The following is a 26,716-nucleotide window of genomic DNA, read 5'->3' on the forward strand; positions in this document are numbered from 1 at the left end:
TTCGAAATCCTGGATGCATCAAAACAATCTTGTACTCAAAGCTACAATCCCTTTTGATTGAAAATATTATTATGTTAACACTTGAGGAAAACAGGAGACGTGTAGTTCAAGCCGTGAAATATGTAATTCAACGCCGCGCCGAGCAGATATCTACAGTACCACGCACGTCAGTGTACATGACGCAAGATTGCTATTTCGTTCCGCTATTATTTTACCGTTAAAACTAAAAAGAAGATCCTCAATATCATGCATGTTGTCGTCTTCCTTCATTCATTCTTATCTCGAGATTTTTAAGCTCTGAAGGGAACACGCAACACGCCAAAAAAAAAACAAAAAAAAAAACAAAACAAACAAACAGGGCGATCAAATTCAAATGCAAACACGGTAGCTACAAATCCAGGCCCGATTTAGTATTCAGTTGATTAACGCACATTTATTTTATATTCCAGTGATAAGGCATAAAATACATCAAATGATTTCGTACACAAAGTAAAAACAAACTTTCAGCAATGTCAAAGTACCGTGGGAAAGCAACTGTTAACAAGCTTTTTAAATTAATTTGTAGTTGGAAACAAAAGAATGTCAACCTCACCGGTCTTTAGGCAATCCTTGAGAAAATTAGTGAATCCCTTGCTTCTATTGCTATGTATGACAAACTTGCTCCTATATGTAAAGTTAGCAAACTGGTAGACTTGTTTCCTCCAAAGGCTGTGAATTTACACTGGAGTATTGCAATTACCTTCCGTCAAGTACAAAAGTTACTTTTATAGTTGACCAATCACGCCATATAGTCCAGATTTCTCCCTCTACAAAACGTTTCAGAACGTCGTTTGTGGCCGGATTTTGAAGTAGTTTTGTTGGCCTGTCCCAATAACTTTTGTCCTCTGGGAAGCTTGCAAACGGGCACTGTTATGGTCTTGTCGGGAACGGTGTGTAAATATTCGACTTGGTGCCTGTGCGGCTCCAGCAACTGTGGAATGCGTGACAGTCTATCGCGCGATGTATAAAGGACTTCCAAGGGTATCTCGCGGACAGTTAGCGACGATTGTGGAGAGGACAGTGAATCAAAATTGCTGCTTTCCCGAGCAGGTAAGATGTCAAATAATTGAAGGTTCAGACTACACATTGTCACGGTTTTTAGGGCTCAAATCAGTGGAGGCGCCCGTTGGTGGTTGGGGGTGGGGGGGGGGGGGGGTGGGGGTATGGGTGGGCATTGAAACTAGAAGGTGGAAAAACTCGCGCACATTGAGTCAAAGGAAAAATTTCAACAAGGCTCCTGCAAAGGCCTTGTTTTCTTTGGTTCCTGTGTTTAAATGCAAATGGTTCTTTCAGGACCTAAAAAATAAAACTTATTCCCAAAACTAAAGTTGAAAAAAGAATTCAGTTGCTCAGAAGCATCAGCATCAGGCCCGGCCCTTACCCTCCGCGAAAAACAAACAAACAAACAAACAAACAAAAAAAAAAAGGGAAGAAGAGAAAACGGTCGGTCCCTTGGAACATTACGACTCCCCCTCTTGCTCTGAGTGTGTAGTCCTGTGTAGACAACTGTTTTGGGCTCATCAGCATGGCATAGCCATCGGGCATCCATCGAACGAGCCGAAACGTCAGGCTTGGCTGAACATGAAAAAAGATGAAAAAGGAGCACACCTCGTCGTCATTATCATATAGGTAGTTATTCCGGAAATTTGGTTTGAATATGGCCCGGGTTCGATTCTAGCTCATATTCAAATCATCATCAACATCATCATCATCATCATCATCATCATCATCCTCCTCCTCCTCCTCATCATCATCATCATCATCATCATCATCATCATTTTCATTTCAGAGCAAGGGCTCTAACTCTGAGAGCTATAATCAAGCTGGAATCCTGCTAGCTAGAAGTTCTAATTTTCCAAGGGACCGACCGCTCTCTCCTCTTACCTTTTTATTTTCGGGCGCGTGCACAGTGGAGGAAGGGATGTTGATGCTGGACGATTTTTTTAAGCAATTGGATATTTTAAACTTTTGTCTTGGAAATAATTTTATTTTAATTTTTAGGTCCAAAAAGAACCACTTGCATTTAAACACAGGAGCCAAACAAAACAAGGCCTTAGCAGCAGCCTTGTTGAACAATTTCCTGTGATTTTTTTTCCACCTTCCAGTTTCATTGACCACCCCCCTACCCCCTCCCAACACGTAACGCGCAACGCGCGCGGCTCCACTGATTTGAGCGCTAAAAACCGTGACAATGTGTACTGTGAAGTTTATAATTATTTGACACTTTACCTGCTTGGGAAAGCAGCAATTTTGATTCATTGTCCACTCCACAATCGTCGCTAACTGTCCTTTCTTGGCAAAATGCGAGATGCCCTTGGACGCGCGATAGACTGTCACGCATTTCAACGGTTGCTGGATTCTCTGAATTGGAGCCGCACAAACCACCAACCAAAGTCGCATACATGTATTTACACACGGCTCCCGACAAGGCCATAACAGTGACCGTTAGCAGGCTTCCCAGAGAAAAAACGTTATTGAGACAGGCCAACAAAACTACTTCAAAATCCGGCCACAAACGATTTTGTTGAGGAAGAAATCTGGACCATATGGCGTGATTGACCAATTATAAAAGTAACTTTAGTACCTGACGGAAGATTATTGCAATACTCCAGCGTACTGAATTTTATCACATCCTTTGGACGAAGAGGAAACAAGTCTACCGGCTGCCAAATATACCTATAGAAGCAAGTTTGGCATACATAACTATAGAAGCAAGGAATTCACTACATTTTCTCAAGGATTGCAAAAAGACCGGTGAGGTTGAAATTGTTTTGTTTACCTTGTTAACAGTTGCTTTCCCATGGTACTTTGGCATTGCCGATAGTTTGTTTTTGCTTTGTCTACATAATCATTTGATGTACATTATGCCTTATCACTGGAATATAAAACAAATGTGTGGTTGTCTTAATCAACTGAATACTAAATCGGGCCTGACTTTGTAGCTATTTGCATTTGTCTTGGAATTTGATCGTCCTGTTTGTTTGTTTTGTTTTGTTTTGTTTTTTGGCGTGTGGCGTGTTCCCTTCAGAGCTTAAAAATCTCGAGATAAGAATGAACGAAGGAAGACGACAACATGCATGACATTGAGGATCTTCTTTTTAGTTTTAACGGTAAAATAATAGCGGAACGAAATAGCAACCTTGCGTCATGTACACGTGCGTGGTACTGTAGATATCTGCTCGGCGCGGCGTTGAATTACATATTTCACGGCTTGAACTACACGTCTCCTGTTTTCCTCAAGTGTTAACATAATAATATTTTCAATCAAAAGGGATTGTAGCTTTGAGTACAAGATTGTTTTGATGCATCCAGGATTTCGAAACAGGTTTCCATTGGTAGATTTTACAATGTGCGGTTCTGTTCGGAATCGGGATGCTTCTTGTTCGCTTCGTGAAAGGTCGAAATTCCAGAAAGTACACTTCACGTTTCCGTCTCTCGACAGGACACTTTTGTCGGGCCGCCTTAGCGATTTTTATACAACAAACTATAAAGAATGGGCTTTAAGACCATGCTAGTTTAAACTTAAAATTACATGTACCAGTGGGCTTTTGTTGCTGTTAAAGTTAGCTAAAATTACCTTATCCGCTAAAGCGCTGTAAGAAGGGTAATTGTAACAGCCAAAAACAAGCAGTTTTCAACAGCTTTCTCAAAATAATTTAGTGATTCAGGAAGATCAAGAGTTCTGTTATGATATTCAAAGTACATCGATAGATGTTTTTGCGTTGATCTGAACGAGCGAAAAGAAAATGCATAGTTTTATTGCAGTTTCGACGCCGCCGGAAGGCCAAAATGGCGTTTTTCGAACTTTCTTAGATTTTGAAAAAACTAAAGCGCTTCAGGTCCTTCGAATAGTATTTTCGAAAATAACTCACTATAGAGGTAATTTGGGCAAAATATGAAGAAATTGAAAATTTCACGACTGACGCCGGATTCTCGATATTTACAGACAGTGGCTCTTAAGAAGAGATAATGCCATTGCGATAATCAGCCGAAGCTACAAAAACAAACAAACAAAAAGCGCGTATATCGCATTTAAAACTACATCCGGTCAGCAGTTTTGCTACTCGCATTTCCGGTCTACATACGTTTGGTCGTAAACAGGTCGTAAACAACGACTTCTTCGCTTCTCAACCATGCACCACGGAATGTACGGCTCGATTTAGCCAAAGACGTTATTCAGAAACGTCGCAGACATGCGCTTTCTCAGCTGTGATCTTGATGCATCTATTTAACTTCCTGGATGGATTGTATTGATGAATTATTTTGATACTCGACACACGACTGTGTTTGACCTGTTCGACTGTTCTTTATTCGGGTTAATGCATCATCATCTTTGGTCTAAAAGTAGGTGTTCGGCGAGGCTAGGCAGTTAGATTTGTCCTTTCCGCTAGAGTCTGTGCAAGATTTGGTCAAGAAAATGGAGCGAGCGAACTGAGGAGAGACCCATCCTATACGACGAAAGCATCCTGAAGAAATTCCCAAAAGTTGCAAGGTAGGCTTTGTTTTAATTTATATTTCATCAAATTCGTTTGCCAAAACCTAATCAATCAAATGTAGATAACAGATAAGATGAATGAAAAAACCTCTGAAGCTGATATTCTCTATCTAAAGCCTGTTTGAACCAAATACTGGAGACCTCAGCATTTCCAATTTTGCAATTTTTTTGCAACTTGCCTCGGATGTCTTCAACACCCATGGCCAGAATATAATTCTCCCCAAATAGATTTTATAATATTTATAAACCTCAATATCTATGTAAGCCCTGCTGCTAATTTGGTTTATGTGGAAGGAGTACTTTCGGAGAAATAACGAATGTGGTTGTGCTTGTTTTTCCTTCTTGTCAAAATGGCTGATAGGCAACATAGTAATACGACCAAGGTCTTCTTGATTATAGAACCCAAAATACTGTAACAGCAAATTTTATAAACTGGGAGAGTGGTTCTACCATCTGTATGAATTTTATTTGAATTGGTTCACAAGTATTCGAGAACCAGACTGGTTTATTTTTACTATTTGAGAGTGAATTTTTCGGTCAAAACATAGACCTCAGGCCGACGTGATCAAGTGCGGTTTCCATGGCAACGACGCACCTGCCGATCCAAATATGGCTGTTTTTGCTGATCCTTCCAGGTAACCTACCTCCACACAAAAAATGAAGGGGGGTTAAAAAATTTTCATTTCCAACTTTGCTTCACTTTCCTGGAGAATTGCTCTTAAGTCGACCCCACAAGCCTTTAGCTTTAAAATTTATCGAGTGAAAATAAAGGCTATCTATCTATTCGAGGGAAACAAAAATAACTGTTTCCCGAGGGAACAGTCATTAAGTGTTTTTCTTATGAAACAACAAACAAAACTAAGAAGACAATTCTTTAGAAAAACAAGTAAAAAGTTTTTAATGAATGCGCAAAGCGAATATACATACCTCTAACAAGCTGAGTTCGAGATCCGTGCTGTAACTTACGGACAGAAGTTTTTCCGGTTGATATTATGGCCCAAGCGCGAAGCACGCGGATTCGATAGCAAATTAGACGGCAGCCAATAAAAAACTAAATTAAAGAAATAAAAAACGCGCCGAGTGCATTGTCGAGTTATATAAGTACGCGGGAACTTTTAAGAACATGAGAGAAGTGCAGAGAGGCACGAGCCGTAGGCAAGTGCCTCTCTGCACTTCTCGAGTGTTCTTAAAAATTTCCAAGTGCTTATATAACTCAACAGTGCACGAGGAACAAGTTTTTTTATTTCTTTTATAAAATATAAACAATCGCAACTCCTCAGACAAGTGCGAATTTTCATCAAGTTTCTCCTTACACGAGATAACGCGTAATTTAATAGCGCGCGCTCTTGCCGATCACGACAGGGCACGCGACAGCGCAATCCAGTAAAAAGTCAAACTGTTTTCAAGTTCAAGTTCAAGAAGTCAACTTTAGCATCAAGTCAAGTTTAAGTTTTAAGGTGTTGAGAGACAAGTTGAAGTTAATCAAAAGTCTGGAAACATCAGAACAAGTGACTGTTCTTTGCGAATCGCGGGAGTGACAGCGCATTCTGTTTCTGAATTTCTCAGATTTTTCACAGGCAAAAAATCTGACGTTTGCTCCGTGCATATGTACAATTATAATGCACGCACCATACGTATGCTTCGTGCATTGTGGAGTTATACAGAACTCAGTTTGACCAATCACAGTGCTTGCTTGACCCTGGCTATTTTATAAAATTAAATAAGTAATTCTACCGGATGGACTAACGGCAACTACACCATAATGATTGTAGGCTATAGCTTGTGTACGGCGTTACCTTATCAATGGCTAATTCTCGCGGACAAAGCTGATATTCATATTTTGTCTTTTCTCTTGTCCTTCTTAACAGAATCATACAACTGGTCGTTACCAGAGGGCTACAATAAAACAGGCACATTTTGGATGTACGGAGATTCAGTCACCAGAGAAATGTTTTTTCCGCTTACTCAACGACCTTTGTGTACGATCCTCTACCAGCAATGTCGGTTGACGTTCACCTGGATGTATCCCAGGGGTCCGGAGCAAAGCGCTGATGCACCAGATGACGATCTTGATTTTCAGCAGGATAAGATCATTGGAGCCATTGTCAAGATTCTCCGTCAACCGGAAATGCAAACAGAAAACAGCACGCTAGTGATTAATATTGGACATCACGCGGCAACAATATTAATTCTTAATTTTACAACTTTCCAGAAACTCATTGGAGACCTCATATACACATTAAAGGAAACCAGTTTAACTGGGAAAAATGGTCCGAAGTTCAAGGCTAAAATTATTTGGAAATCCGCTACTGCTGCGAAAAAGATGAAGAGAACCGCTGCTACTTCAAAGTTTGATCTTCACGAGAATCCGAATTCCTTATTTTTAACCACGCAGGTAAGGGGGTCGCGACACTTTTACCGGGATCAAATATGGTATACATCAAAACACAATTGATCCCGGAAAAAGTGTAGCGAACACAAAACTGGAGTGAGTGTCACGTGACAAAAACTCCGCGATTCGTGGAGGTTTGGCAGCGTCTCCCAGGATCTTCGCCGTCGTCCGCCATTTTGAATATCGCGAAGACTCTGGGGACGAGGTTAAAGTCGGCTTTCCTTTCAGCAAGTAATTCATGGTAAGGTACCATATAGTCACCCACATAACCCTAACTCTAACCCTCCATATAGTCACCCATACCTTACCATGATGTATGTAGGCTCTTACTGATAGTGCTAGCACTTGTTTTGGCATTATTTGGCTAAGCGAGCATTTTCTTTTTTACATTTTATTCCAAAAAGCACTGCTAGCATTATTTTGGATTTTCGACTGATTAAAGTGATTATTTGTATAATTTTGTGTTAAAAAATACAATGTGACTTGATTAATGTCGTCCAAAGCCGCATTTTGCCCTCATTTTAGTCAAAGGAGCCGAGGAGGCCTGAATAGGTTTGATAGGTCAGCGTTTGTCTTCTAGAAACCCAGTCCATCACAATCGTTCGAAGATGGCGTCATCCACGTTGTCATCGAGGAACAATGGAAGTCAGCTAGCCAAGGCAGAGATAGCTCGAGAGTGTACTCTGCCATCAATCAGGGGAAAAAATAAGACTAATGGAAAAAAAAATTGATCGTTACATTTTGTTGTTGAAAAATGTAAGTGAAATCTGAAAAATGTAATATTCTATGTTTAAAAACTTCACCCACGAGTACTTTTTAAAAAAATTCGCATTATTTTAGCCCTTTTTTTGGCAAAAAAACAAGCACTGCTTTAAGCATTTAATGCTTTTTTTACGAGCACTATCGGTAAGAGCCTATGTATATGCCTCCCTTTCCGAAACTTTGCGGTGGGTTATAACTAACAACAAATCCTTGTCAGTTTAATTCTTACCAAGGCTACGTTCACATTAGGCTCGATTACCAGCCGCTGTCCGGAAAATGAGCCCACACTCACCCCGGGGGAGGAAACCTGGACCCGAGGGAGCGGCGGAAATCGAGCTCACGGTCCCTTTGTACCGCTACGTGTACGAAACTTGCAAGGACTCCTTGTTTACCGATGAATTTTGAATACAATACAAATGCAAACTTTATTGACACTCTTCAAAGAGACTCTTCAGTTCAGTGACAATTACAATTACGATAATACTACAGAACAAAACTTAGAGTTTTGTTCCGGCCAGTTCATTAAGCAAGGTCGTAGTTTTGGCATCGACTCATATCCCAAAGTGTTCCTGCGGCTGGCGCAATGACAAAACTTTCGAAGATAGGTTGACCGTCTAGCTGGCACAGTGTGCCATTCGTGCAAGTTTTGTTCCGGGGGAGGGAGGTACTCCCATACAAAAGTGATGGGGGTGATCGTCGTACCTTTTAGGGATTAAAATTCGTGGTTTGGTTCCCCTTTAGGATGCTAAAATCTAAAACGACTTCCGTCAGAGGAGTTATGGTACCCTTTAGGATATTGAGCCGAAAACATATGAGAGGAAGTAATTGTCAGTCAGCTGTCAATTAGTTCATTGTTTTACAGTTGGTACCTCTTACGGGTAAAAAGTTTTATGGACCATGCCCACTTAATTGTGGTACCTTTTAGCGGTTCTTTTCAAAATTCCCGACGATCACTCCTGTCACTTTTACATAGGGAGTTCCCCCCGGGGGTTTGTTACGAGTCCATTTCTCCAGTACAATGTACAAAGAACCGGCTAGTGTACAAAGTAACCGTGTTTTTCTCTGTTTTTGCTATTTCAGCGAAATCTCCTTTACGCTGCCTATGCAACTACAGCCATGTGCCAAGCAGGATTTGACGTTCTAGACTTGTATCACTTGACTGACTCGAATCCTGAAGCTGCGTTTGATGGTGTTCACTTCGGGAAGAGCGCCGGATTTTTTTCAGCAGTGGAGAACTTTCTGGGAAAATATAAAATTCTTAACAACAAAGAATGGAACGGTCATCAAAAGGAAAGAAGATGTTTTAGTTAAAATATTAGGGAACTTAAGCAGCGACGACAACGAAAACTTCACTTGAAAATATAAGTATTTTATTTATGCTGCTTCGCCATTATCTGAACTCGTTCAACTTTTACAGGAACCAAATTGCCACCTATTTTACCTTATTAGATACCACCTTTGACATAGACATGCCTTGCACCTGCTTCCTCTCCCGTGACTGCCCGTGCCACCGTTCGTAATCTTCGTGTTTTTTATTAGTGTTATCATTTGTAATTTTTACTTGATTTTTCTTAGGTTGGGGTTGCGCCTCGCATGGGTATCATATCCCGTTCGCTCTAACCCTTTTGGTCTTTCTTTTCATATTTTTTTCTCTCATATTTATAGTTGTTGTTTACTAATTAATAGGCCTTATCACGGTTTTCGACGCCATTTCGACGAGTAGGAAAACAGGCTTAAAATAACAGTGTTTGTATGGAAATCTGAGTATGGAAATGAGGTTATTGTTTTAACACTACCCACAAATCTGTTGGGTCTTATCGTTCACGATTTATGCGTTTTAGGTGTCAACGTTTTTGCAATCGAGAGTATATAGAAGCGTACCGACTATCAAGCAAAAATTAAGAGTGCGAAAAGAACGTTTTTCAGGATGATGTGCATAGATTTTATCTGTATTTGTTGAGTTACCCTGGGCTCTTAGAATGTGATTACTTAAGAGTTATTGTCTGAGAAAACCAGGCAGGTGGTCAAAGATCGGGGTCGGCCAAATCATTCCATACTAACATCATAGATAGGTTAGGTGGACTTATGGATAAATATACTAAAGTTTGCTCTTCAAGTGTTTTGGTATAGGAGATATGAGATTCACTCTCCATCACCCCCTCAGGTCCTAGTTTTTCTGGTAAATTTGACCCAAATTTGACAGCCAGCAAAAACTGTACAATCTAGCGAACGAAGTTCATGTTTTGTACCTGATATGGATGGGCATTGAACTTCTTGTAAAAAGCTAGAGATATGCGAAATAAGCAAAAGTCACTTTACAACATTTAGTTTTGGAATACCTATATTTCGTATCTGCAAATGAGCAAGAAATTAGCCATTTTCGACTACACGCAGAACGCACAACTAAAACTTCAGCAAAAACTGGATGCCAAAACCGAACACTCTTACCTTCCATCTATCAAAATCAGCAATAATCTTTTTGGGCCATTCAAACAGCAAGATGCTACATCACCTCCATTTCTCTTACTACTCGATGTCATGTACAGCACGGCACGACGCAATCAATGTGCTGTTTAAGCCGCTCCTGGATTTCGCATTGGGTTTGTCTTAAGTTAAAAATATTGAGTTGATCAAATTAGTTCCACAAAAAATTCAAATCCCCTCTCTTGCGAATTTAACGGAAAGAAAATTAAGAAAACGCGAAAATAAACAAAACGACGCCATGTTGAATTTGTTCACTCGGGATAGACTGGGAACTAGTTGATTGGTTGTAAGGGAGCCAGGGGCTAGCCAAGGCTGGCCATGGATGATTGTTCCTCGCTGTTTTTCATAAGTAAGCTTTTTGATTTAAGGAAGGCTGGTTTAGGCTCATGCTGTAAGTGGCAAGGAATAACAAACTATTGGGAAATGAAGATACCAACAAGAGTTACAACCATTTTCCTTGCTTATTAAATGGCCTACATGTTGTTGTACTTGCTGGGCAGGGAATATCGTTTTGAAATTTAATTTGCATTTTGTGGGCTTTGATTAGGTGAAGTTTCTGGGTCAAGCTGTCTTGTACTGTCAAAGACGGGATTACAACAAATCAAATAAGAGCCAAAAACACAAGAGTAATTTAGAGAAACAATACCGTAGCCCAGTTGGAAGTCTTGTCTGTAGATTCACTTGCAGAAACTCTATTTTTGTTTCAATACAAAGGGAAAAAAATCCGAAAAAATAACGTCATATTCTTTTATATCGTAAGAGACTATACACGTACGAAAGTATTTTATGACAATTTTGTTCTTACCATATTTACATTTATTACGTGACATATGGTCTTCGCTCCAGTCTTTTGCGACAGTATTTACATTGCACTCAGAAGCGTAATGTACAACGCAAAATGAGCTGCTTATTTTCAACTGTTGCCAGTGTATGCAGTCCAACACCATACGCACCAAATGAGCTTTATGTTATTCCTTTAAAATCATGCAGAAAGGATTTAACAGATTATCTAACTAATCTGGGTGTCAGTCGATCGAAGTCGAGGCTTAGGGACACGGATTAACGAGGCTGATGTTATTCTCAATCGCGCCGGATTGCATTCTCTATCATGCAGAGGAAGACAGCGAAATGTCCAAAGCACAAATACGAATTAACGACACATTACCAGAAGTTAAAATCCAGTTGTTCTCACCCATCTCACAGAGGTGAAGCGAAAAAATTAAAAAATCCTCGTCGGGTAAACAAACAGGTGTCGGAAGAAATATACCAGGAGTTTCAAGTTTCAGTTCCAATAGGATCCGGCATGTACAATAAGCCAATATTTAAATTATTTTCTCCCAATTCACCTTTTTTTGGTAATTAATTTACTCTTTATATGTTACCTTAAGATATTTTCACCTTACGTGTAGTTTCTTATCAGTTCGGAAATCTCTGCTAATTTATCAAATGCGTTGTTTTGTTACAATGTAACAAACATCTCATTCAATTGAAATCAACATTTCAAATATTGTTTCAGCCCTGTGTTTTATAAACACTTGTCGAAAAGGCCATTCAAGCAGATTTAAAGTGGAGGATGCTACCTCCAAATTTGAGGACAAGCTTAAGGTGAATGTTTTGAATTAATAGCAAGATTACTGTTCCCTTGGACCGATATATAACTTCTTTATTTATTCGACCCGGAGACAATTTTTTGATGATCCCTGCAGAGCTCAAGAGTTTAGGCGTTGCAGATTCTACGTTAACTTGATGTTATTTGTTTATTCTCTGATTAGCGTTCTTGACGGTCCGGCAGCTCCTCCTTCCCGTCTCCTATCATATTTATCAAGGTATCAAAGCGGAGATAATACAGCCAAAACTAATTTTTTGTAAATTTGTTGTGTAAGTTTTCAACAGCAGCTTTTATAACCAAAAAGCGCATACTCCTAAGGGCCTTCTGGTGTACATGAAAAGCCGGAATCATGATAAGTCCAACGCTTTTATTAAAAGCAAATGACGTATTCAGTGAGGGCTCCTAGGTAAATATTTCGCTTCACGACATGTGTTCATTGACAGACCAACGGAACTAGCAAAGTTCAAAATAAGTAAACAAAAGATCGGAAGCAAAAACAAACATACCTCGGAAAAGGTAGTTATCTATAGGAAAAAGGAAATTCCAACCCAAAGGGGATCTGCAAGGAAAATTGTTTTTTCTAAATATCAAGCGCAGATTTTCCGTCAGTTATCTTTAGTTTTACGCAGTTTATTTTAAAGGTAGAACAATTCCATGACACTGTTTCTACTTATTTCACACATCCAATCTGATTGCCTTGCGGTAAAGGTAGAGATCATATTTCAGCTTTCCTCAGTGATTCAGAGGGGAGCGTGTCGAGTAGAGAGATTAACCTAGGAGGGTCAATTTATTGAGTAATAACTGTGATCAGTTTGCTGATACATTGTACAGCGATTTGTTTTACTAGTGTTATGTAGTACAAGTGTTAAATAACGGTACTTCTTTCGAAGTTACTGAACGGAAACTTTCTTATTAAGGCATTGCAATTTTTGTTATTGAATTCAACAATTCCAGTTGTTCATGCTTTAGCGTGCTTTATCGAGTTGTGAAGAACGCGGGAGTTGGATATCTCTGATTTCTTGACGGTGGAAATGTACGTCAAAAGCCGCGCGCTCAAAAAAAATCCAATAAAGTTATTTTTTCACGCTATTGCGCGGTTCTGCTGGTTCTATTTTGAGCATGATTCGTTCATGTCATTATTTGTTCAGATCTTGAGCTGTTTATCCCGACAAACAGACGTTTCTAGCAACAATGCGCCGTCGATAGGTCCTTCCCTGTCCCCTCCCTACCTAAAGTAAAAATAAGTAGGTCCCAGTCCCTTGAGTACGGTGGCCCATACCTGCCACGGCACAATCTCGTACCCAGAGTCCTCAGGCTTTTTGGTCAGCGGGGCGGCTCTGGGATAATGGAATTTCTTATCCCAGAAAACGTGGGATTCCGGTCTTTGTGCGCATGCTTAAGATTAAAACGGAAGTCAAATGCCCCAAAATGGCAGTCGTGTTGATGTTTTCGGGCCTGAAGGTTTTATCGGCCCTTGAAAGTGTTCGAGAAAGCCAAAGTTGATTGTTAGACACGATCGAAGGAACTGGGTTTTTTCCCGTAAGAGCGGATCAAAGCAACTGGACTTTTTATCCTGTAAGAGCGAGCGAACGGTGGACTTGATTCGACATTGCTACAACACATACAGACAAGTAAATAACATAATTATTTCTTTATTACTTTTTATACTTACAAATAAAAAGGAACCATCACTTCTCCTCGCACAGAACTGTGCAGCTGACTGTGTGTTGAATTTATGTTTAAATTACCTTCCCCCTTCCCTTTACGTCAGTTTATGTCCAAATGGGATTTGTTTATAGTCATGTCTTATTATGAATTATTGCTTCAATGAACACATAGTGTAAGTTATCATTTGACAATTTAAATCACCTCTTGATATTTACTGTTGTAAAGTTTTTTTTGCCCCCTTTTTAATTGCAATAGAATGAATTAAAGTGTATATAATTAGAATGTTATATCTGTTCAATTGCAAGCTAGCACAATTTAAACATCAGCACATTTTTATACATCTGTCCTGAATGTCATGTCATGAGAAGCTTTGAAGTTTTTCTTTCTGGATAGACATTCCTTTTGCCAAGCTTCTGATAGTCTGAAATGTCAGCCGTCTCTTCTCCCTAACCCACAGGGGACGCGCCCCCTTTGGGTTAGGGAGAGGAGATGGCTGACATTTCAGACTAAACTTCTGACGAATCTGATAGAGAGTGCTCACATCTTGCATGGTTTTAGTGCTGTAGAGTTGTTCCCAGGTATACTATATATCTAGAAATAAAATGAAGTAGTAATAATTTTTTAACAGTGTTTTAAATGCATTTCAATGCATGTTTGGTTTATTCAATTCAAATCCCAATACTACGTAGTACCAAAGCTTTTCCTGGCACAGGCTATGAAAATAAGGACAGTGAGTTGTGTTGAGGTTTGTTAACTTTTCTGCCTAACCACAGAGTATTTACATGAGAACTGTATAGGGAGTGGTCATCACCTCTCATCAGTAAATTAGTTATAATGTGATTGTTGAGAGACTGTCGATATCCTGACTATGATATTTCACTTAGTCAATTTCTATACCATGTATATAATCTCCTCAGTACTCCTCCTTGTACATTTAATCAGGGTAAAATTAAAACTATCTTATGTGAGTTCTCATATGTTTGGGTGTGTACTATAGGAAGCACAGGGAAGGGGTCAATAGATTGGGGAATTTGTGTTTATATTATTAATTTACATAAATTGGTGGGGCCCAACTTCATTTAGTTGTGAAGTGTACTCTTTAACTAAGAGCTGAGTCAGATAGCTCAGGTACTGACACACATTACCTAATTTATTTTGATTAAAGGGTACAACTGGTAAATTGATAATTTCTGAAGGATTTGCCATTTCTTTTCAGTACTGGATGGTGATCTGATTTGGTATCACACTTTTAATTATTGACTTCAGGCAAGGGAAGTACTCAACCAACACTCTGCTGAATAGTATAATATAATCTCTTCTCTGATCTTGCCGCTCTCGTGTTGACAACAGATAATTATTATTGCCAAACTCCCCAATATCCTGAATGATTGGCACAGTGTTGTTGAGACCTTTGCTGGACACCCTGTCAAAAGTAATGAACTGTGTAAATTTTCCAGTGCTTGTGGGAATTTGTTGTCCCTTGACAATAATGTTTGCTAAGACCTAAAAATCGAAAAACTATTGACTCTTAGTTCAAGCCCTTCCTGGACTCTAATGGTCTATCATGCCACAATCTAGGTCATCCAGCATATTGCATAATGTTTGGTGGGACTGGGCCAAGTCTAATGAGCTGCACTGACCAAAAATCTGCAGCAGAACTGTTTAGGGCATTAGAGGCGTCAACAAGAAGAACAGCGTCTGTTCCATTGGCGTCAAAAATATTGTGCATTGCATGAATAACAGCCTCACTCCCACTTTTATGGCCTGCGCACACCTGCAGTGAGCCGCTTGCTTTGACGGCATTGGGTTGTGTTACTCTCATCACCCACTTCCCAATTATCCTCCGTATTACTTCACCAACCCCAAGCGGCTGGACCGCGCCCTCTCCTTAATAATAATAATAATAATAATAATAATAATAATAATAATAATAATAATAATAATTGTTATTATTATCATCATTGTGGAAAATATTTAATATTTTTGTTGTTTAAATGAGTAATATTAAAAAGGGAAACGTTTTTTAAGGTGGGTAATTGATTTTAGTGTCCTTTGTGTTAAACTTTTTTTAATAATTACATGAAGAAATGATAGGAAGGGTTGCCAAAATAATTATGTTAGTTTATCTCCCAATTACAAGTGGAGTGTTTGATACCAAGGATATATGATGAAAATGGTCAGTTTCTGTACAAGGCTGTGCAAACATCATCTGGTTATATGTCACACAAACGGGGGGTACTAATGGCTCCCATGTTCATGTACAACAGGTACACTTGCAGTAGAATGAAATCGAGCAGAGACCTCCTGTATCTCCTCAATAATAATTGTGTCCCAATTGAACCCTTCACGGGAAGACTTGGTGTTCTTCCTTATGACGTATAACACAGAAGGTCACAGCACTGCTCATCTATTTTTTTCCAACAACTAGTACTTTAGGCATGATTTCACACTTTGCAATAGCAGAATTGCTTTGGAAATCTCAACAGGAATATCTGTCTGCAAGGGAACCCACGGTTTCCTTGTCTCATCCTTCTTCAATGGAGTTTTTGCATGTTTTTGTCGTGATCAGATGAAGGGAAAAAAGGAACATTTTAAAAAAGTTAGATCATTTTTACTTACATATTAATATACAGCCTTTAACAGAGTACAATTAAACTATCGTTATCTTTAAATTTTTGCCATCTTAATTTAAACTCAGAGTGCATTATATGTTTGGTTATATAAACACTCCAAGCAATATTATAACTTTTGTATTTTAAGATTGAGGAGGCTTAATATTCATAAGCCCCATGGTTTCTTAGCCTCCTCTCCACTTATACTTTTCTTTTATTTGTTTGTCTCTGTACGTTGGGAAATAAATAAATGTAAATATTTTTAAAGTATATCTGCATTTGGACGGCCAGCTTTCTTCAGTATTATCTACACCTGTTCTAATTAACAGGTCAAGTTGGGTGGCTACTTCACTGTCACAATGTGTTGACTTTCTTGCAGAGAAGATGGTTGTAAGTAGCAGACAACAAGTCTATATTCTCAACTGCCCCTCTACTGTAAATCTGTATGTACTGGCTATTACATTTGAGACTTAACTTTCATCTTAAGGTAACTTATAAAACAACGGCCTTTCACACTTTTAAACGTTTACACTCAAAACAAAATCTCTCACCATTTGAGAAAATGTTCCACACACCATTATAATGCTGAAAATAAAATAGATTACCTCCGCCTCTAAAAGGGAATTTTTTTCTGAGTGGTTAGCTAGCTTTGGCAAGATGGGCCGTAACTGAAAAAAAGTGAAACTTTTGCTCTCGTGTGCGGCGTTTGATCATCGTGGAGATGTCTTCAGCGTTTCCCTTGTGGCAAAACCGAAGGGGAAACGGCAACCTGAGATGGACTTCGCTCCACAACAGATCTCTTCATCTCCAAATTTTCATCCGCAACAAGGTAAGTAGCTGCTTGCATTTTGCCGTGTTTTACCATCGTATGGCAGTAGTGCACCTTCCCACGCTAAAACGACTGATGTTTCGTCGGTTAGAAATTGTTGCACTGACAATGACATAATTCAAAACCCGTCTTTGAATTAGAGTGTTTCTAATTTTTGGTGTGCGTTAAGCTAGGGGTAAATGGAGGCGATAGAAAAAAAAAACCGCCACACACATAAAAATTACAAAGCTCCGAGTTTGACATTTCAAATCTCCCTCCAAAACAGGGAAGTTGGTTCGGGGGGTTTCCGGTTTGGTTAACTTCCGCAAATGACCAACGGACTTCCTGTCGGTCTTCCATTGTTATGCAGACGACCAATCAAAAAAATTATATTTTTCCATTATCCCAGAGTCTCTCCTGGCGCCGCCCCGCTGACCAAAAAGCCTGAGGACTCTGGGTACGAGATTGGCCACGGCAAAACTTACTTTTCCACGGCAAAACTTTCTTTTCCACGGCAAAACTTACTTTTCCACGGCAAAACTTACTTTTCCACGGCAAAACTTTCTTTTCCACGGCAAAACTTACTTTTCCACGGCAAAACTTTCTTTTCCACGGCAAAACTTACTTTTCCACGGCAAAACTTTCTTTTCCACGGCAAAACTTACTTTTCCACGGCAAAACTTTCTTTTCCTCACTTCCGGAATCCAGTCTCTCTCTGTCTGCAGTTTCCCGCTATTTTAGATCCGGGAACTTCTGACTCAGTCTGCACTCCGGCGGATCTAACATCAGACATGTCCAATATAGACAAACTGATACGGTCTGAAAACAATCCGTACGGTCTGTACAGATCGTAAAGGCACTTTTCGGTCCGTATACGGTCCGTAAATTGCATCTCATTAAAGACACTTAGAATATTTTCGCTTCTTATCTGAGAGAGGGGCTTGTAAAGTTTGACGATCCGTACGGTCTGTACAGATCGTAAAGGCACTTTTCGGTCCGTATACAGTCCGTAAATTGCATCTCATTAAGGACACTTATAATATTTTCGCTTCTTATCTGAGAGAGGGGCTTGTAAAGTTTGACGATCCGTACGGTCTGTACAGATCGTAAAGGCACTTTTCGGTCCGTATACGGTCCGTAAATTGCATCTCATTAAGGACACTTAGAATATTTTCGCTTCTTATCTGAGAGAGGGGCTTGTACAGTTTGACGATCCGTACGATCTGTACAGATCGTAAAGGCACTTTTCGGTCCGTATACGGTCCGTAAATTGCATCTCATTAAGGACACTTAGAATATTTTCGCGTCTTATCTCAGAGAGGGGCTTGTACGGTTTGACGACCCGTACGATCTGTACAGATCGTAAAGGCACTTTTCGGTCCGTATACGGTCTGTAAACTGAATGTAATTTGAAAAGTAAACAAAATATAACCTAGGGGCTGATGCTGTGAAATACAACAAACATATGTTTCTTCGTTCTTTAGTGTGAGAAACTAAATGATGCGTTTCTTACAAAACATTACAATCGGCTGGATCCCGCGTTCTTTAAGAACGCTGTTAAGCGTCAGTAAGTGGGACAAAATGAACTTTGGGTCCATGGAAAGCTGCCTGTTTACCTCGTTCTATCAGCGTGAGCGACCAAATGATGCGTTTCTCGTTGAAACAGAAAATACACTAGAAGTAAACAAAATATAAACTTGAGGCTGATGCTGTAAAATACATCAAATATGTGTTTTCTTCGTTCTTTAGTGTGAGAAACCAAAGATGCGTTTCTTACAAAACAAAACCTTCCAATCGGCTGGAATTAGGAAACGTGTTTCCTGACGACTAATGCAGAATACTATATATTACTATTAGTATTTTATGGAACAAGTAGACTGTACGGTAGTATTGATCAATAACTTTTGTGAGATTTGGTGGCTCCTAAAGGAGCCGTTGTGAGAGATCATTTTGCAATGACCCTCTTTTACTTCGGTAACCCATTGAGGTATAGAAGTTTGTTGTAGTCTACGTCAAAGTAGAACCACAGATGGCTTTTCTGCTCGGCATTGTTGAGGACAAAATCGACTTGTCTTGCCCTCTTTTCTGCTTTGACAGGAGTTTCCGCCTATGGTTGGCCAAATGTTGCAAAATTCAACAACTTGCATATTTATATTCAACAACTTTTATTTATGTTCAACAAGATATATTCGTATTCAACGTTTTATATTTATATTCAACAATGCGCATTTTCCTTCAACTTCAACTTAAATTATTTTCGTTCAACAACAATATTTGTTCAACTTCAACTAAAATTATTTTCATTCAACAACAATATTTGTTCAACTTTAACTGTCATATTTATTTAACACTCAACAAAAATAACTGTTCAACTTCAATACAGACTTTTTTCATTCAACAAAAATCATGACTGTTTTGTGAGTTAAGTTCCCGGACATTGTAAATCTCTTCATTCAACAAAATACCCCGTCCCTCCCCACCCACCAATCCCAAACATGGAACCCATTCCCTTCCCGGCACAAAACCTGATTGATTCCCGCCAAAAATCAAAATGGCTACTAGAACAGTAGACGAGCAATCTTTCATGGATTGCTTTGAGGATGTTTTAAGTGTGTTAAACATTTGTGAAGAGGGAGAAAATAGCACTTCCCGATCATTTATTAAGTGGGCTATCAATCGTTTAGACGCAGCAGCAAAATTTGTGGAAAACGTATTACCGGTTGTTAACGAGCACAAAGCAGAGTTGACCGAGGTTGCTAATAATTTGAGAGTACTGTATCATCTTTGGTGTCGAAAATTGACAGAAATGGAGCTAACCAACACTCCAAATTGTACCCACTTAGCAGTTTATCTGCTAAGTCCGCCGGAGCGTACCGTAAACAGAGGACCGGGAAGACCAAAGTACGAGATCGATGAAGAGACTTTGTTACACTTTAGGGCTTTAGGATTCAAGTGGAAAGACATCGCCGGACTTCTTCTAGTTTCGCGATGGACCCTGTGGCGACGGGTACGAGAACTTGGTATTACTGAGGAAACTGGCTTTACAAATATCACAAATACGAATCTTGATGATATTGTGCGTGCTTTCATGAGCGTGCAAGGAGGCCTTGTGGGTTACTCAATGGTTCGTGGCCACTTGAGAAGTATGGGGATCAATGTTCAAAGGGATCGTATTCGGGCCAGCATTTCACGAGTTGATCCGATCAACTGCCGTTTGAGATGGGCAACAGTAATTTCTAGGAGAGCTTATTCAGTGCCTGGTCCTAACAGTTTATGGCATATAGACGGCCATCACAGTTTGATTACATGGGGTTTCGTTATACACGGTTGTATAGATGGCTACTCTCGTTTAATTTGTTTTTTGAAGTGTTCTACAAACAACAGAAAGGAGACTGTTGAAGGCCTTTTTCTGCAGGGTGTCGAAAGGTACTCGTGGCCATCTAGAGTACGGACTGACCATGGAGGTGAAAACGTTTTGGTATGGGAACGCATGATTGCATTTCGAGGCCAAGATCGTGGATCTGCACTTGTTGGAAGCTCTACACGTAATCAGAGAATAGAGCGGTTATGGCGTGATGTGTTTCGATGTTTCGGTAATGTGTTTTACTACACCTTCAAATCCTTGGAGGAATCTGGTTTGCTTGACATCGCCAATCCCCTTCATTTGTTTGTTCTGCATTATGTTTACTTGCCTAGAATTAATGCTGCAATTGCTAGTTTTGTTGAGGCCTGGAACAAGCACCCCATAAGAACTGAAAGAAATTGGAGTCCGGAACAAATCTGGTCTAATGGAATGATAGACAGGGTGAACGGAAGACTTGTTGCAGTGGCTGATGTGAGAAGTGATGTTAATGTCAGTGGCGATGACTATGAGTGGTTTGGTTTTGACCCTAACGCACCACCTCCACCAGATGATGGTCTGTCTACTGTTGAAGTCAATGAAGTGGATTTGAATCTACCAGATGACATTATCTCTAGGCTAACAAATGAAATTGATCCACTTGAGAATTCAAGTGCTTTTGCCATAGATATTTTCCAGAGGGCCCTTGAGTTCCTGGAAAACTTGCTTTCCAACCACGCTCCTCAATGAAATACTTACTTATAGAGAACTAAACACTGTATTTTTTTCCCTAAAATCAGAAACACAAGTATGTAAATTGATGCTTGGGAGGACAGTGTTATGTGGCATCTTCCACAACAGCCCAATTTCGATATTTTAAAGTTCAGCCTAAAACAAGAGATGTCACTGCGAGGCTCTGGGCCATGGGGAAAAACTCACCAACTCTGTAATTTATTCCTCATGTTGAGGTCTATATTGTTTTAGGTTGCTAAATGCTAATTTGCACTTTGTAGTTGTGGTTTGATACATTGTGGAATGGAACATCGTGCATTGTCAGTGATCCTAAAACTAGTGCTATTGTTAATATTTTGCATAGAGGGGAAACTATTGCTTGTGATAGTCCACCTATCACAATTAATTGTTAAAGAACAGGTCACTAATGATTAATATTTATTACAATAATACCATTTTACATGTAATGTTCAATAACAAAATAATGTAAGGAATTTTGTTTGGCAAAACATATCATTTCCAAGAATCAGCAGCTAAAGACAATACATACCAATGAGTTTATACTAGAAATGGCAAGGCTTTTTCAATGTTTTAATGCTGGCATAACACAACTAAATTGATCAGTGAATTGAACATCAACACTATTGTACCCAGATCATGGGATCTGATATGGGTCAGTACTTTCAATCCATCAAAACAAAGGCATGAAAACTGTTGCAAGTCATCTTTGACTTTAAAGTGGCAAATCCAATTACTACATCTTTCAAATTCCATAGAAGGTTACCAACAACAACTCAGTAATGACCTCTTTTCGGTAAACCTAACAGTACACAAACAGCAACCTATCCATAAGTCTTGCTTACATAAGAGCCTCTAAATGTATAAATTTAGGGCAGTGTTGTTGTTTACACTGAGGTAAAAGACTTTCTAGATGAAGAAAAGGCTGAATCCAGTGAAAGTTCAAACAGACCATAAGAGGGAAAATGATCAGGTAATAACAATGTAAAGGTACATGTTGATGAGGAGATGTAACTTTCACTATGAAAATTTACATTTATTACAAAATTCTGAACTGAAGGCATTGTCTTGCTTCCAGTACAGTACTGCATAAATTGCATCAACCTGGCACTTGACGACTGGTCAACAAATCTGGTCATCATCATCTTGGTGTCCTGTGCTTGCTTGCTTAATTCATCTGGATATTTGAGACAATCTTTAACTGTGGTGGGTGTCAGCTCAACAGGTTTAAAGGTGAACACATTTTCAAAAAGATGTGGGTGCTTTGACATCTCATCAAGGACACCAAGGGTTGTCAATCCTTTTCTCAACTGATCCAATGCCATTTTTCGCTTTGAAATGACCTCATACATCACTATTGACTGAATTATTTTCCCTTTTGTAGACATCTGAAAAAGAATATTGTACAAACTCAAACAATTTGAGCAAACAATGATATATAAGCAGATACTTTACTGGCTTTGAACAAATCAACTTTAAAATACAATTGATAGTAAGTATAATTTGGAATGTGGGAAATAATAGATATCAACTTCTAACTTCTCCACCCACCAAAGGGTGGGAAGGAAGGGTAGAAACTAGAACAATACACAGTACAGGATATATTGAATGAAATAAAAACTGAATAAACTAGAGAATGAAAGTTGCATGCCTGTCACAATAAATCAACATTTGTAGGCAAGTTCAACGTTTAAGTGAGCAAAAAAAAAAAAAAAAAAAACCAGTAATTGCAGGGGTCTCATTAGAAGGCTGGGCCTGGCTGTCAGCACGGGGGGTACACAATGTCAGCGGTAGCATGCAGGGCAGAACAATATAAATAAAAATATAGTCAAAGCAAATGGTACCTGCAGAACACTTGTCTCTCCACAATGAGCCAACAGATTAATTACTTCATCACTCTTGGCTAGCTCTGCCAGTTCATCATCATCACTGGCATCCATCAGCTTTGTATGAATAAGCAAAAATAGAAATAAATGTTGCAGATATGACTAGAAACCTATATGTACTGGCTAATGAGGTCTTATTATCTATGAATTGTAGGTGTGGGCAAAAGATAGGCCCTTTTATAAGGCATGGTACACTTTTGATAATCGCTAAAATAAGAGAGCTTAATAGTATGTATTGGAGGGACAGCTGCCCCTCCAATCCATGCTACACTCTCTTATTTTGGTGTATTTTAAAAGTGAACCATGCCTTTGAAATTAAACCAATAATAATCAAATACAGTGAATTTACTACCGGTAATAATTTGGATGCTCTTTCAGATGACGATGTCCATTTTTCAATTCATTCGATTTTAAAAATTTGTACCCAGTCCCCTGCTCGTTTAGAACATGGCTAATTAAGGAGTCTTATCCAATATTAACTTTACCACAAACTATTAGACAATGGATGGTTGTAATGTGGTGTTTGTGAGATGCAGTGTACACTTACTGGATTTACTGTTAAAAGTTAACCTAAAAATAAACTCATAATGTACTGGGCATTTACCTGCATGACTGTGTTCCTAGAAAATGGATCTGGAATATCCCAAACATCGCAGTATGCAAATGCACACATAACATCCCCAGTCACAAGGTAATAGAAACATGGCAGAGCCAGACATGGAAAACCTGGGCCTCCTTGCACAAGAGAATGGGCAATCATTTTTCCAACCATTTCAAACATTCCACTCATAACAGCCTGTGGTTGGTAACTTGGCACCTTGTGGGCATTTTCACCTTCAAACAGCACCATTAACTTGCCCTCTACTAAACCTTCAAATAAGTCAGAATAAAACTGCCTCATTACTCCCCCACTGTCTATGGCAGGTTGGCCTTGATAGGTAATTCTCAAAGGGCAGGAAGCATCAAACTGAATTGACTTGTAGTAGACCACTGCATCTTGAACAAGATCACCTTCATCAACTTCTAGTTTCTTTCTTTTTCCTGTCAACTTTTTCCCCAGGATTTCGATGATCTGGACTATTGACTCACACACTGCTGTATTAGAGTCTCCCTGAAGGGAATCCCCCTCAAGAAGAGCATCTGCTGCTGAATCAAGACCACCAAATTCTTGGAGTGCATTGTCAAGTTGTTCATCACTTGCAGATGGCAGCAGCTCTCGCAGTGTTTCCTTATCACTCTGACTGCTTGGACCAGCAATGGAGGCCACCACTAAATCAGCAGAGGTAGATGCCCCATATCCAGATGCACTTACACCCATGCTAGTGAGGCTTGTTTCCGACTGTCCATATTCTGCAATGGATCCATTTCCTGTCGAACTTTCAAATTTCTTGGGCATGGTCAGTGAAAAAGGTGACCTCATCAAGTCATCATCGTCGTCATCTTTAGTTCCTGTGGGTGATGGTTCTTCACATGCGTCGATGACTTCTCTCAAGACATTCAAACGAATGTAAAGCTTTCCCTGACCACATAATTCTTTTACGTGTTTGTAATTCCATTCAAGAGATTTGTTAACGACTGGGGTAGTTACTTTGTTACGCTCACGCTTAACAAAGTCAAAATGTTCTGGTCTTACAAATGGGAAACGCTGCTTCAGTACCTCGGTTATACTCTCTCTGATTTCACTTTCCGACTGGCCTGTCCCCAGCTCAAAATACCCTTTCAGTAGGACCATATCGTCAGTAACTGTGTAGTCGGGAACAAAGCCATTTTCATCCAGATCTTCAGGCTTGTCAAGGAGATGAACGGCTTTGGGGTGGAACTCCTGCTTTGTTTGTTTCTTCTGTTTACCCTTTAGGCGCCATGGATGATTCGTTGTAGCTGCAGGCCTCTTTTTTCCTGTTTGAAAATACTGCGACTGCCCAGTCTGAAAAGAAGACGAAGAAGAAGGACCCGGCGCCAGTGGCGGGAAAGTCCGGCGCGATGGAATTTGTCATCTCTCGGCTCGCAGATCGAGCTGAACTCGCTATAAGGTCGCGAGTTCTCATCAGTAACGAGGTACTATTTCCCGATCGTTGAAGAGCAATTTCGTTTCGAACGCATTCTCTGACCATCTGTGTCAGTTCTTCCTTAGCATCAAGTTCCGACGTCGACGCCATCTTTATTCAAGGCATAAAGTGATCGGGGGACTGGGTAGTCAAGTTAGCGTATTTAAGCGGGGACGGGGTGGGGAATTTTTGTTAAATAAAGATATTTTGAATGTCCGGGAACTTTCAACAACTTACTTGTATGACAAATATAGAGGGAAGTAGAAACTAGAAGTCTGTATTGAAGTTGAACAGTTATTTTTGTTGAGTGTTAAATAAATATGACAGTTGAAGTTGAACAAATATTGTTGTTGAATGAAAATAATTTTAGTTGAAGTTGAACAAATATTGTTGTTGAACGAAAATAATTTAAGTTGAAGTTGAAGGAAAATGCGCATTGTTGAATATAAATATAAAACGTTGAATACGAATATATCTTGTTGAACATAAATAAAAGTTGTTGAATATAAATATGCAAGTTGTTGAATTTTGCAACATTTGGCCAACCATAGCCAATGGCGTCGCGGTATTTTTTATCTAAACCAATCACATCAGGAGTATCACGATCGATGAGCGCTAGTACCCAGATTCTTCTTACACACGCGCGAACTTAAATTTTGTAAACAATGTGGCCGCCGGAGTGGCGAATTTAGTTGTCTTCGAGAATAGCAGTGTTTATACGTCTTATTGTATAAGGATGGTGTATAAAAATAGCAAAGATCTTTTTAAGCGCTAGGAAACTTTGCAGAAGTTTTCACGTTTAGGAGCAATCGAATTTTTCCTTCGCACGATCTTATTTTTCGATCCTGCGCGACACTGTGGAAATGTTAAGCTCTAATAGCAGATTTGTTGCTCCGTTGGTGGACGGCGAAAGTTCCGACGGCTCTGTCAATCGAGGAGGTAAGAGAATTCAAATCTTAACTGTTTGTAGTGTGTTTTGTTTTCTGAAGAGGGAGCAATTTTCTTAAAGTAACCTTTCGGTCTTTAATCATGATAATATTCAAATTGCAAGCTAAAACGGACAATAGTAGGTCAGTGTCGTTATGTGAATTCATGTGGTCGGTAACATAATATGCACAACGAAGATATCATTCCAAACTGATACAGTGCGGACCAAAACAAAATCCCTAATTATAGGGATCTACAAAATATTTTAGATTTCATTGTTTTCTAGTCAAATTGAGTGGGTTTTTTTGTTGATTTTTAGGTTCTGTTTGAGGGAGATGCACATTGGAGCTGTTTGAATGCAGGAGAAATATTTCAAGTCAATTGTAACTTAGCTTTGTGCCATTCTTCTATTTTCTTTTAAATACCATACTTGCGGCTCATTAATTCAATAAATTGGATTTGAAAAGCTCATATTTATTGTAAAATTCTGTTATTCCCAGGTTGATAGCTAATCTTGTACACATTAAAGTTGTTTATTTTGGTTTTTGTATAAACTCAAACAGGTAATGCAAGGGCCGCAGATGTTTCACCTCTAATCTACCTCACAAGTTTAGATCTTATAGACATTCTAAACAACAAAGAATAGCATGAGAGTTTTGCAATGCTTTATTAAACAATGATTCAGTTTGAAAAATGTTTTGTAGTCTGCTTACTTCTTAATTTTCGTTCGCAAAGCAACTGTGACAGTTCTTACTCGTTGGCACTCTACCGGCAGGTATCACTAGTTTAATAAACAATGGACTCGCGTTGTCAATAAAAAGTTGTTATAGTTGACATCAAACACCTCCTATGTCTTAAAATGCTTTCTAATGTCATCTCACCTTTCTATTGGTCAAGTT

The 26,716-nt window shown here is 39.3% G+C and overlaps 3 protein-coding genes and 1 long non-coding RNA gene across 6 annotated transcripts in view; 3 read left to right on the forward strand and 1 right to left on the reverse strand.

The window, feature by feature from the left end:
- Nucleotides 1-10,833, forward strand: part of LOC146478260 (uncharacterized) — a 23,604-nt gene extending 12,771 nt beyond the window's left edge. For all 3 annotated transcript variants that reach the window (XM_085111816.1, XM_085111817.1, XM_085111815.1), the window contains 2 exons: nucleotides 6,403-6,929; nucleotides 8,769-10,833. In XM_085111816.1, coding sequence (XP_084967942.1) covers nucleotides 6,403-6,929; nucleotides 8,769-8,999 — 758 coding nt within the window. In that variant the 3' untranslated portion in view covers nucleotides 9,000-10,833. The remainder of the gene's footprint in view (nucleotides 1-6,402; nucleotides 6,930-8,768) is intronic.
- An 8,706-nt stretch (nucleotides 10,834-19,539) lies between these two features.
- LOC146478261 (uncharacterized) lies at nucleotides 19,540-21,210 on the forward strand. The gene has a single exon (XM_085111791.1). It carries the CDS (start codon nucleotides 19,676-19,678, stop codon nucleotides 20,957-20,959), a length of 1,284 nt encoding a protein of 427 aa, XP_084967917.1. The 5' UTR covers nucleotides 19,540-19,675; the 3' UTR covers nucleotides 20,960-21,210.
- Nucleotides 21,211-21,362: 152 nt separating this feature from the next.
- Nucleotides 21,363-25,429, reverse strand: LOC146478262 (G2/M phase-specific E3 ubiquitin-protein ligase-like). The gene is made up of 3 exons (XM_085111793.1): nucleotides 23,450-25,429; nucleotides 22,804-22,902; nucleotides 21,363-22,347 (listed from the first exon to the last, which is right to left on the reverse strand). Exons 1-3 carry the CDS (start codon nucleotides 24,575-24,577, stop codon nucleotides 21,847-21,849), a joined length of 1,728 nt encoding a protein of 575 aa, XP_084967919.1. The 5' UTR covers nucleotides 24,578-25,429; the 3' UTR covers nucleotides 21,363-21,846.
- A 110-nt stretch (nucleotides 25,430-25,539) lies between these two features.
- On the forward strand, nucleotides 25,540-26,512 carry LOC146478263 (uncharacterized). Its single transcript, XR_014865073.1, has 2 exons — nucleotides 25,540-25,829; nucleotides 26,137-26,512. It is a non-coding gene; the product is annotated as an uncharacterized LOC146478263 (long non-coding RNA).
- The last annotated feature ends 204 nt before the right edge of the window (nucleotides 26,513-26,716 follow it).

This window comes from Pavona decussata, unplaced genomic scaffold (assembly GCF_977016875.1).
Source record: "Pavona decussata unplaced genomic scaffold, jaPavDecu1.1 SCAFFOLD_64, whole genome shotgun sequence".
NCBI lineage: Eukaryota > Metazoa > Cnidaria > Anthozoa > Scleractinia > Agariciidae > Pavona > Pavona decussata.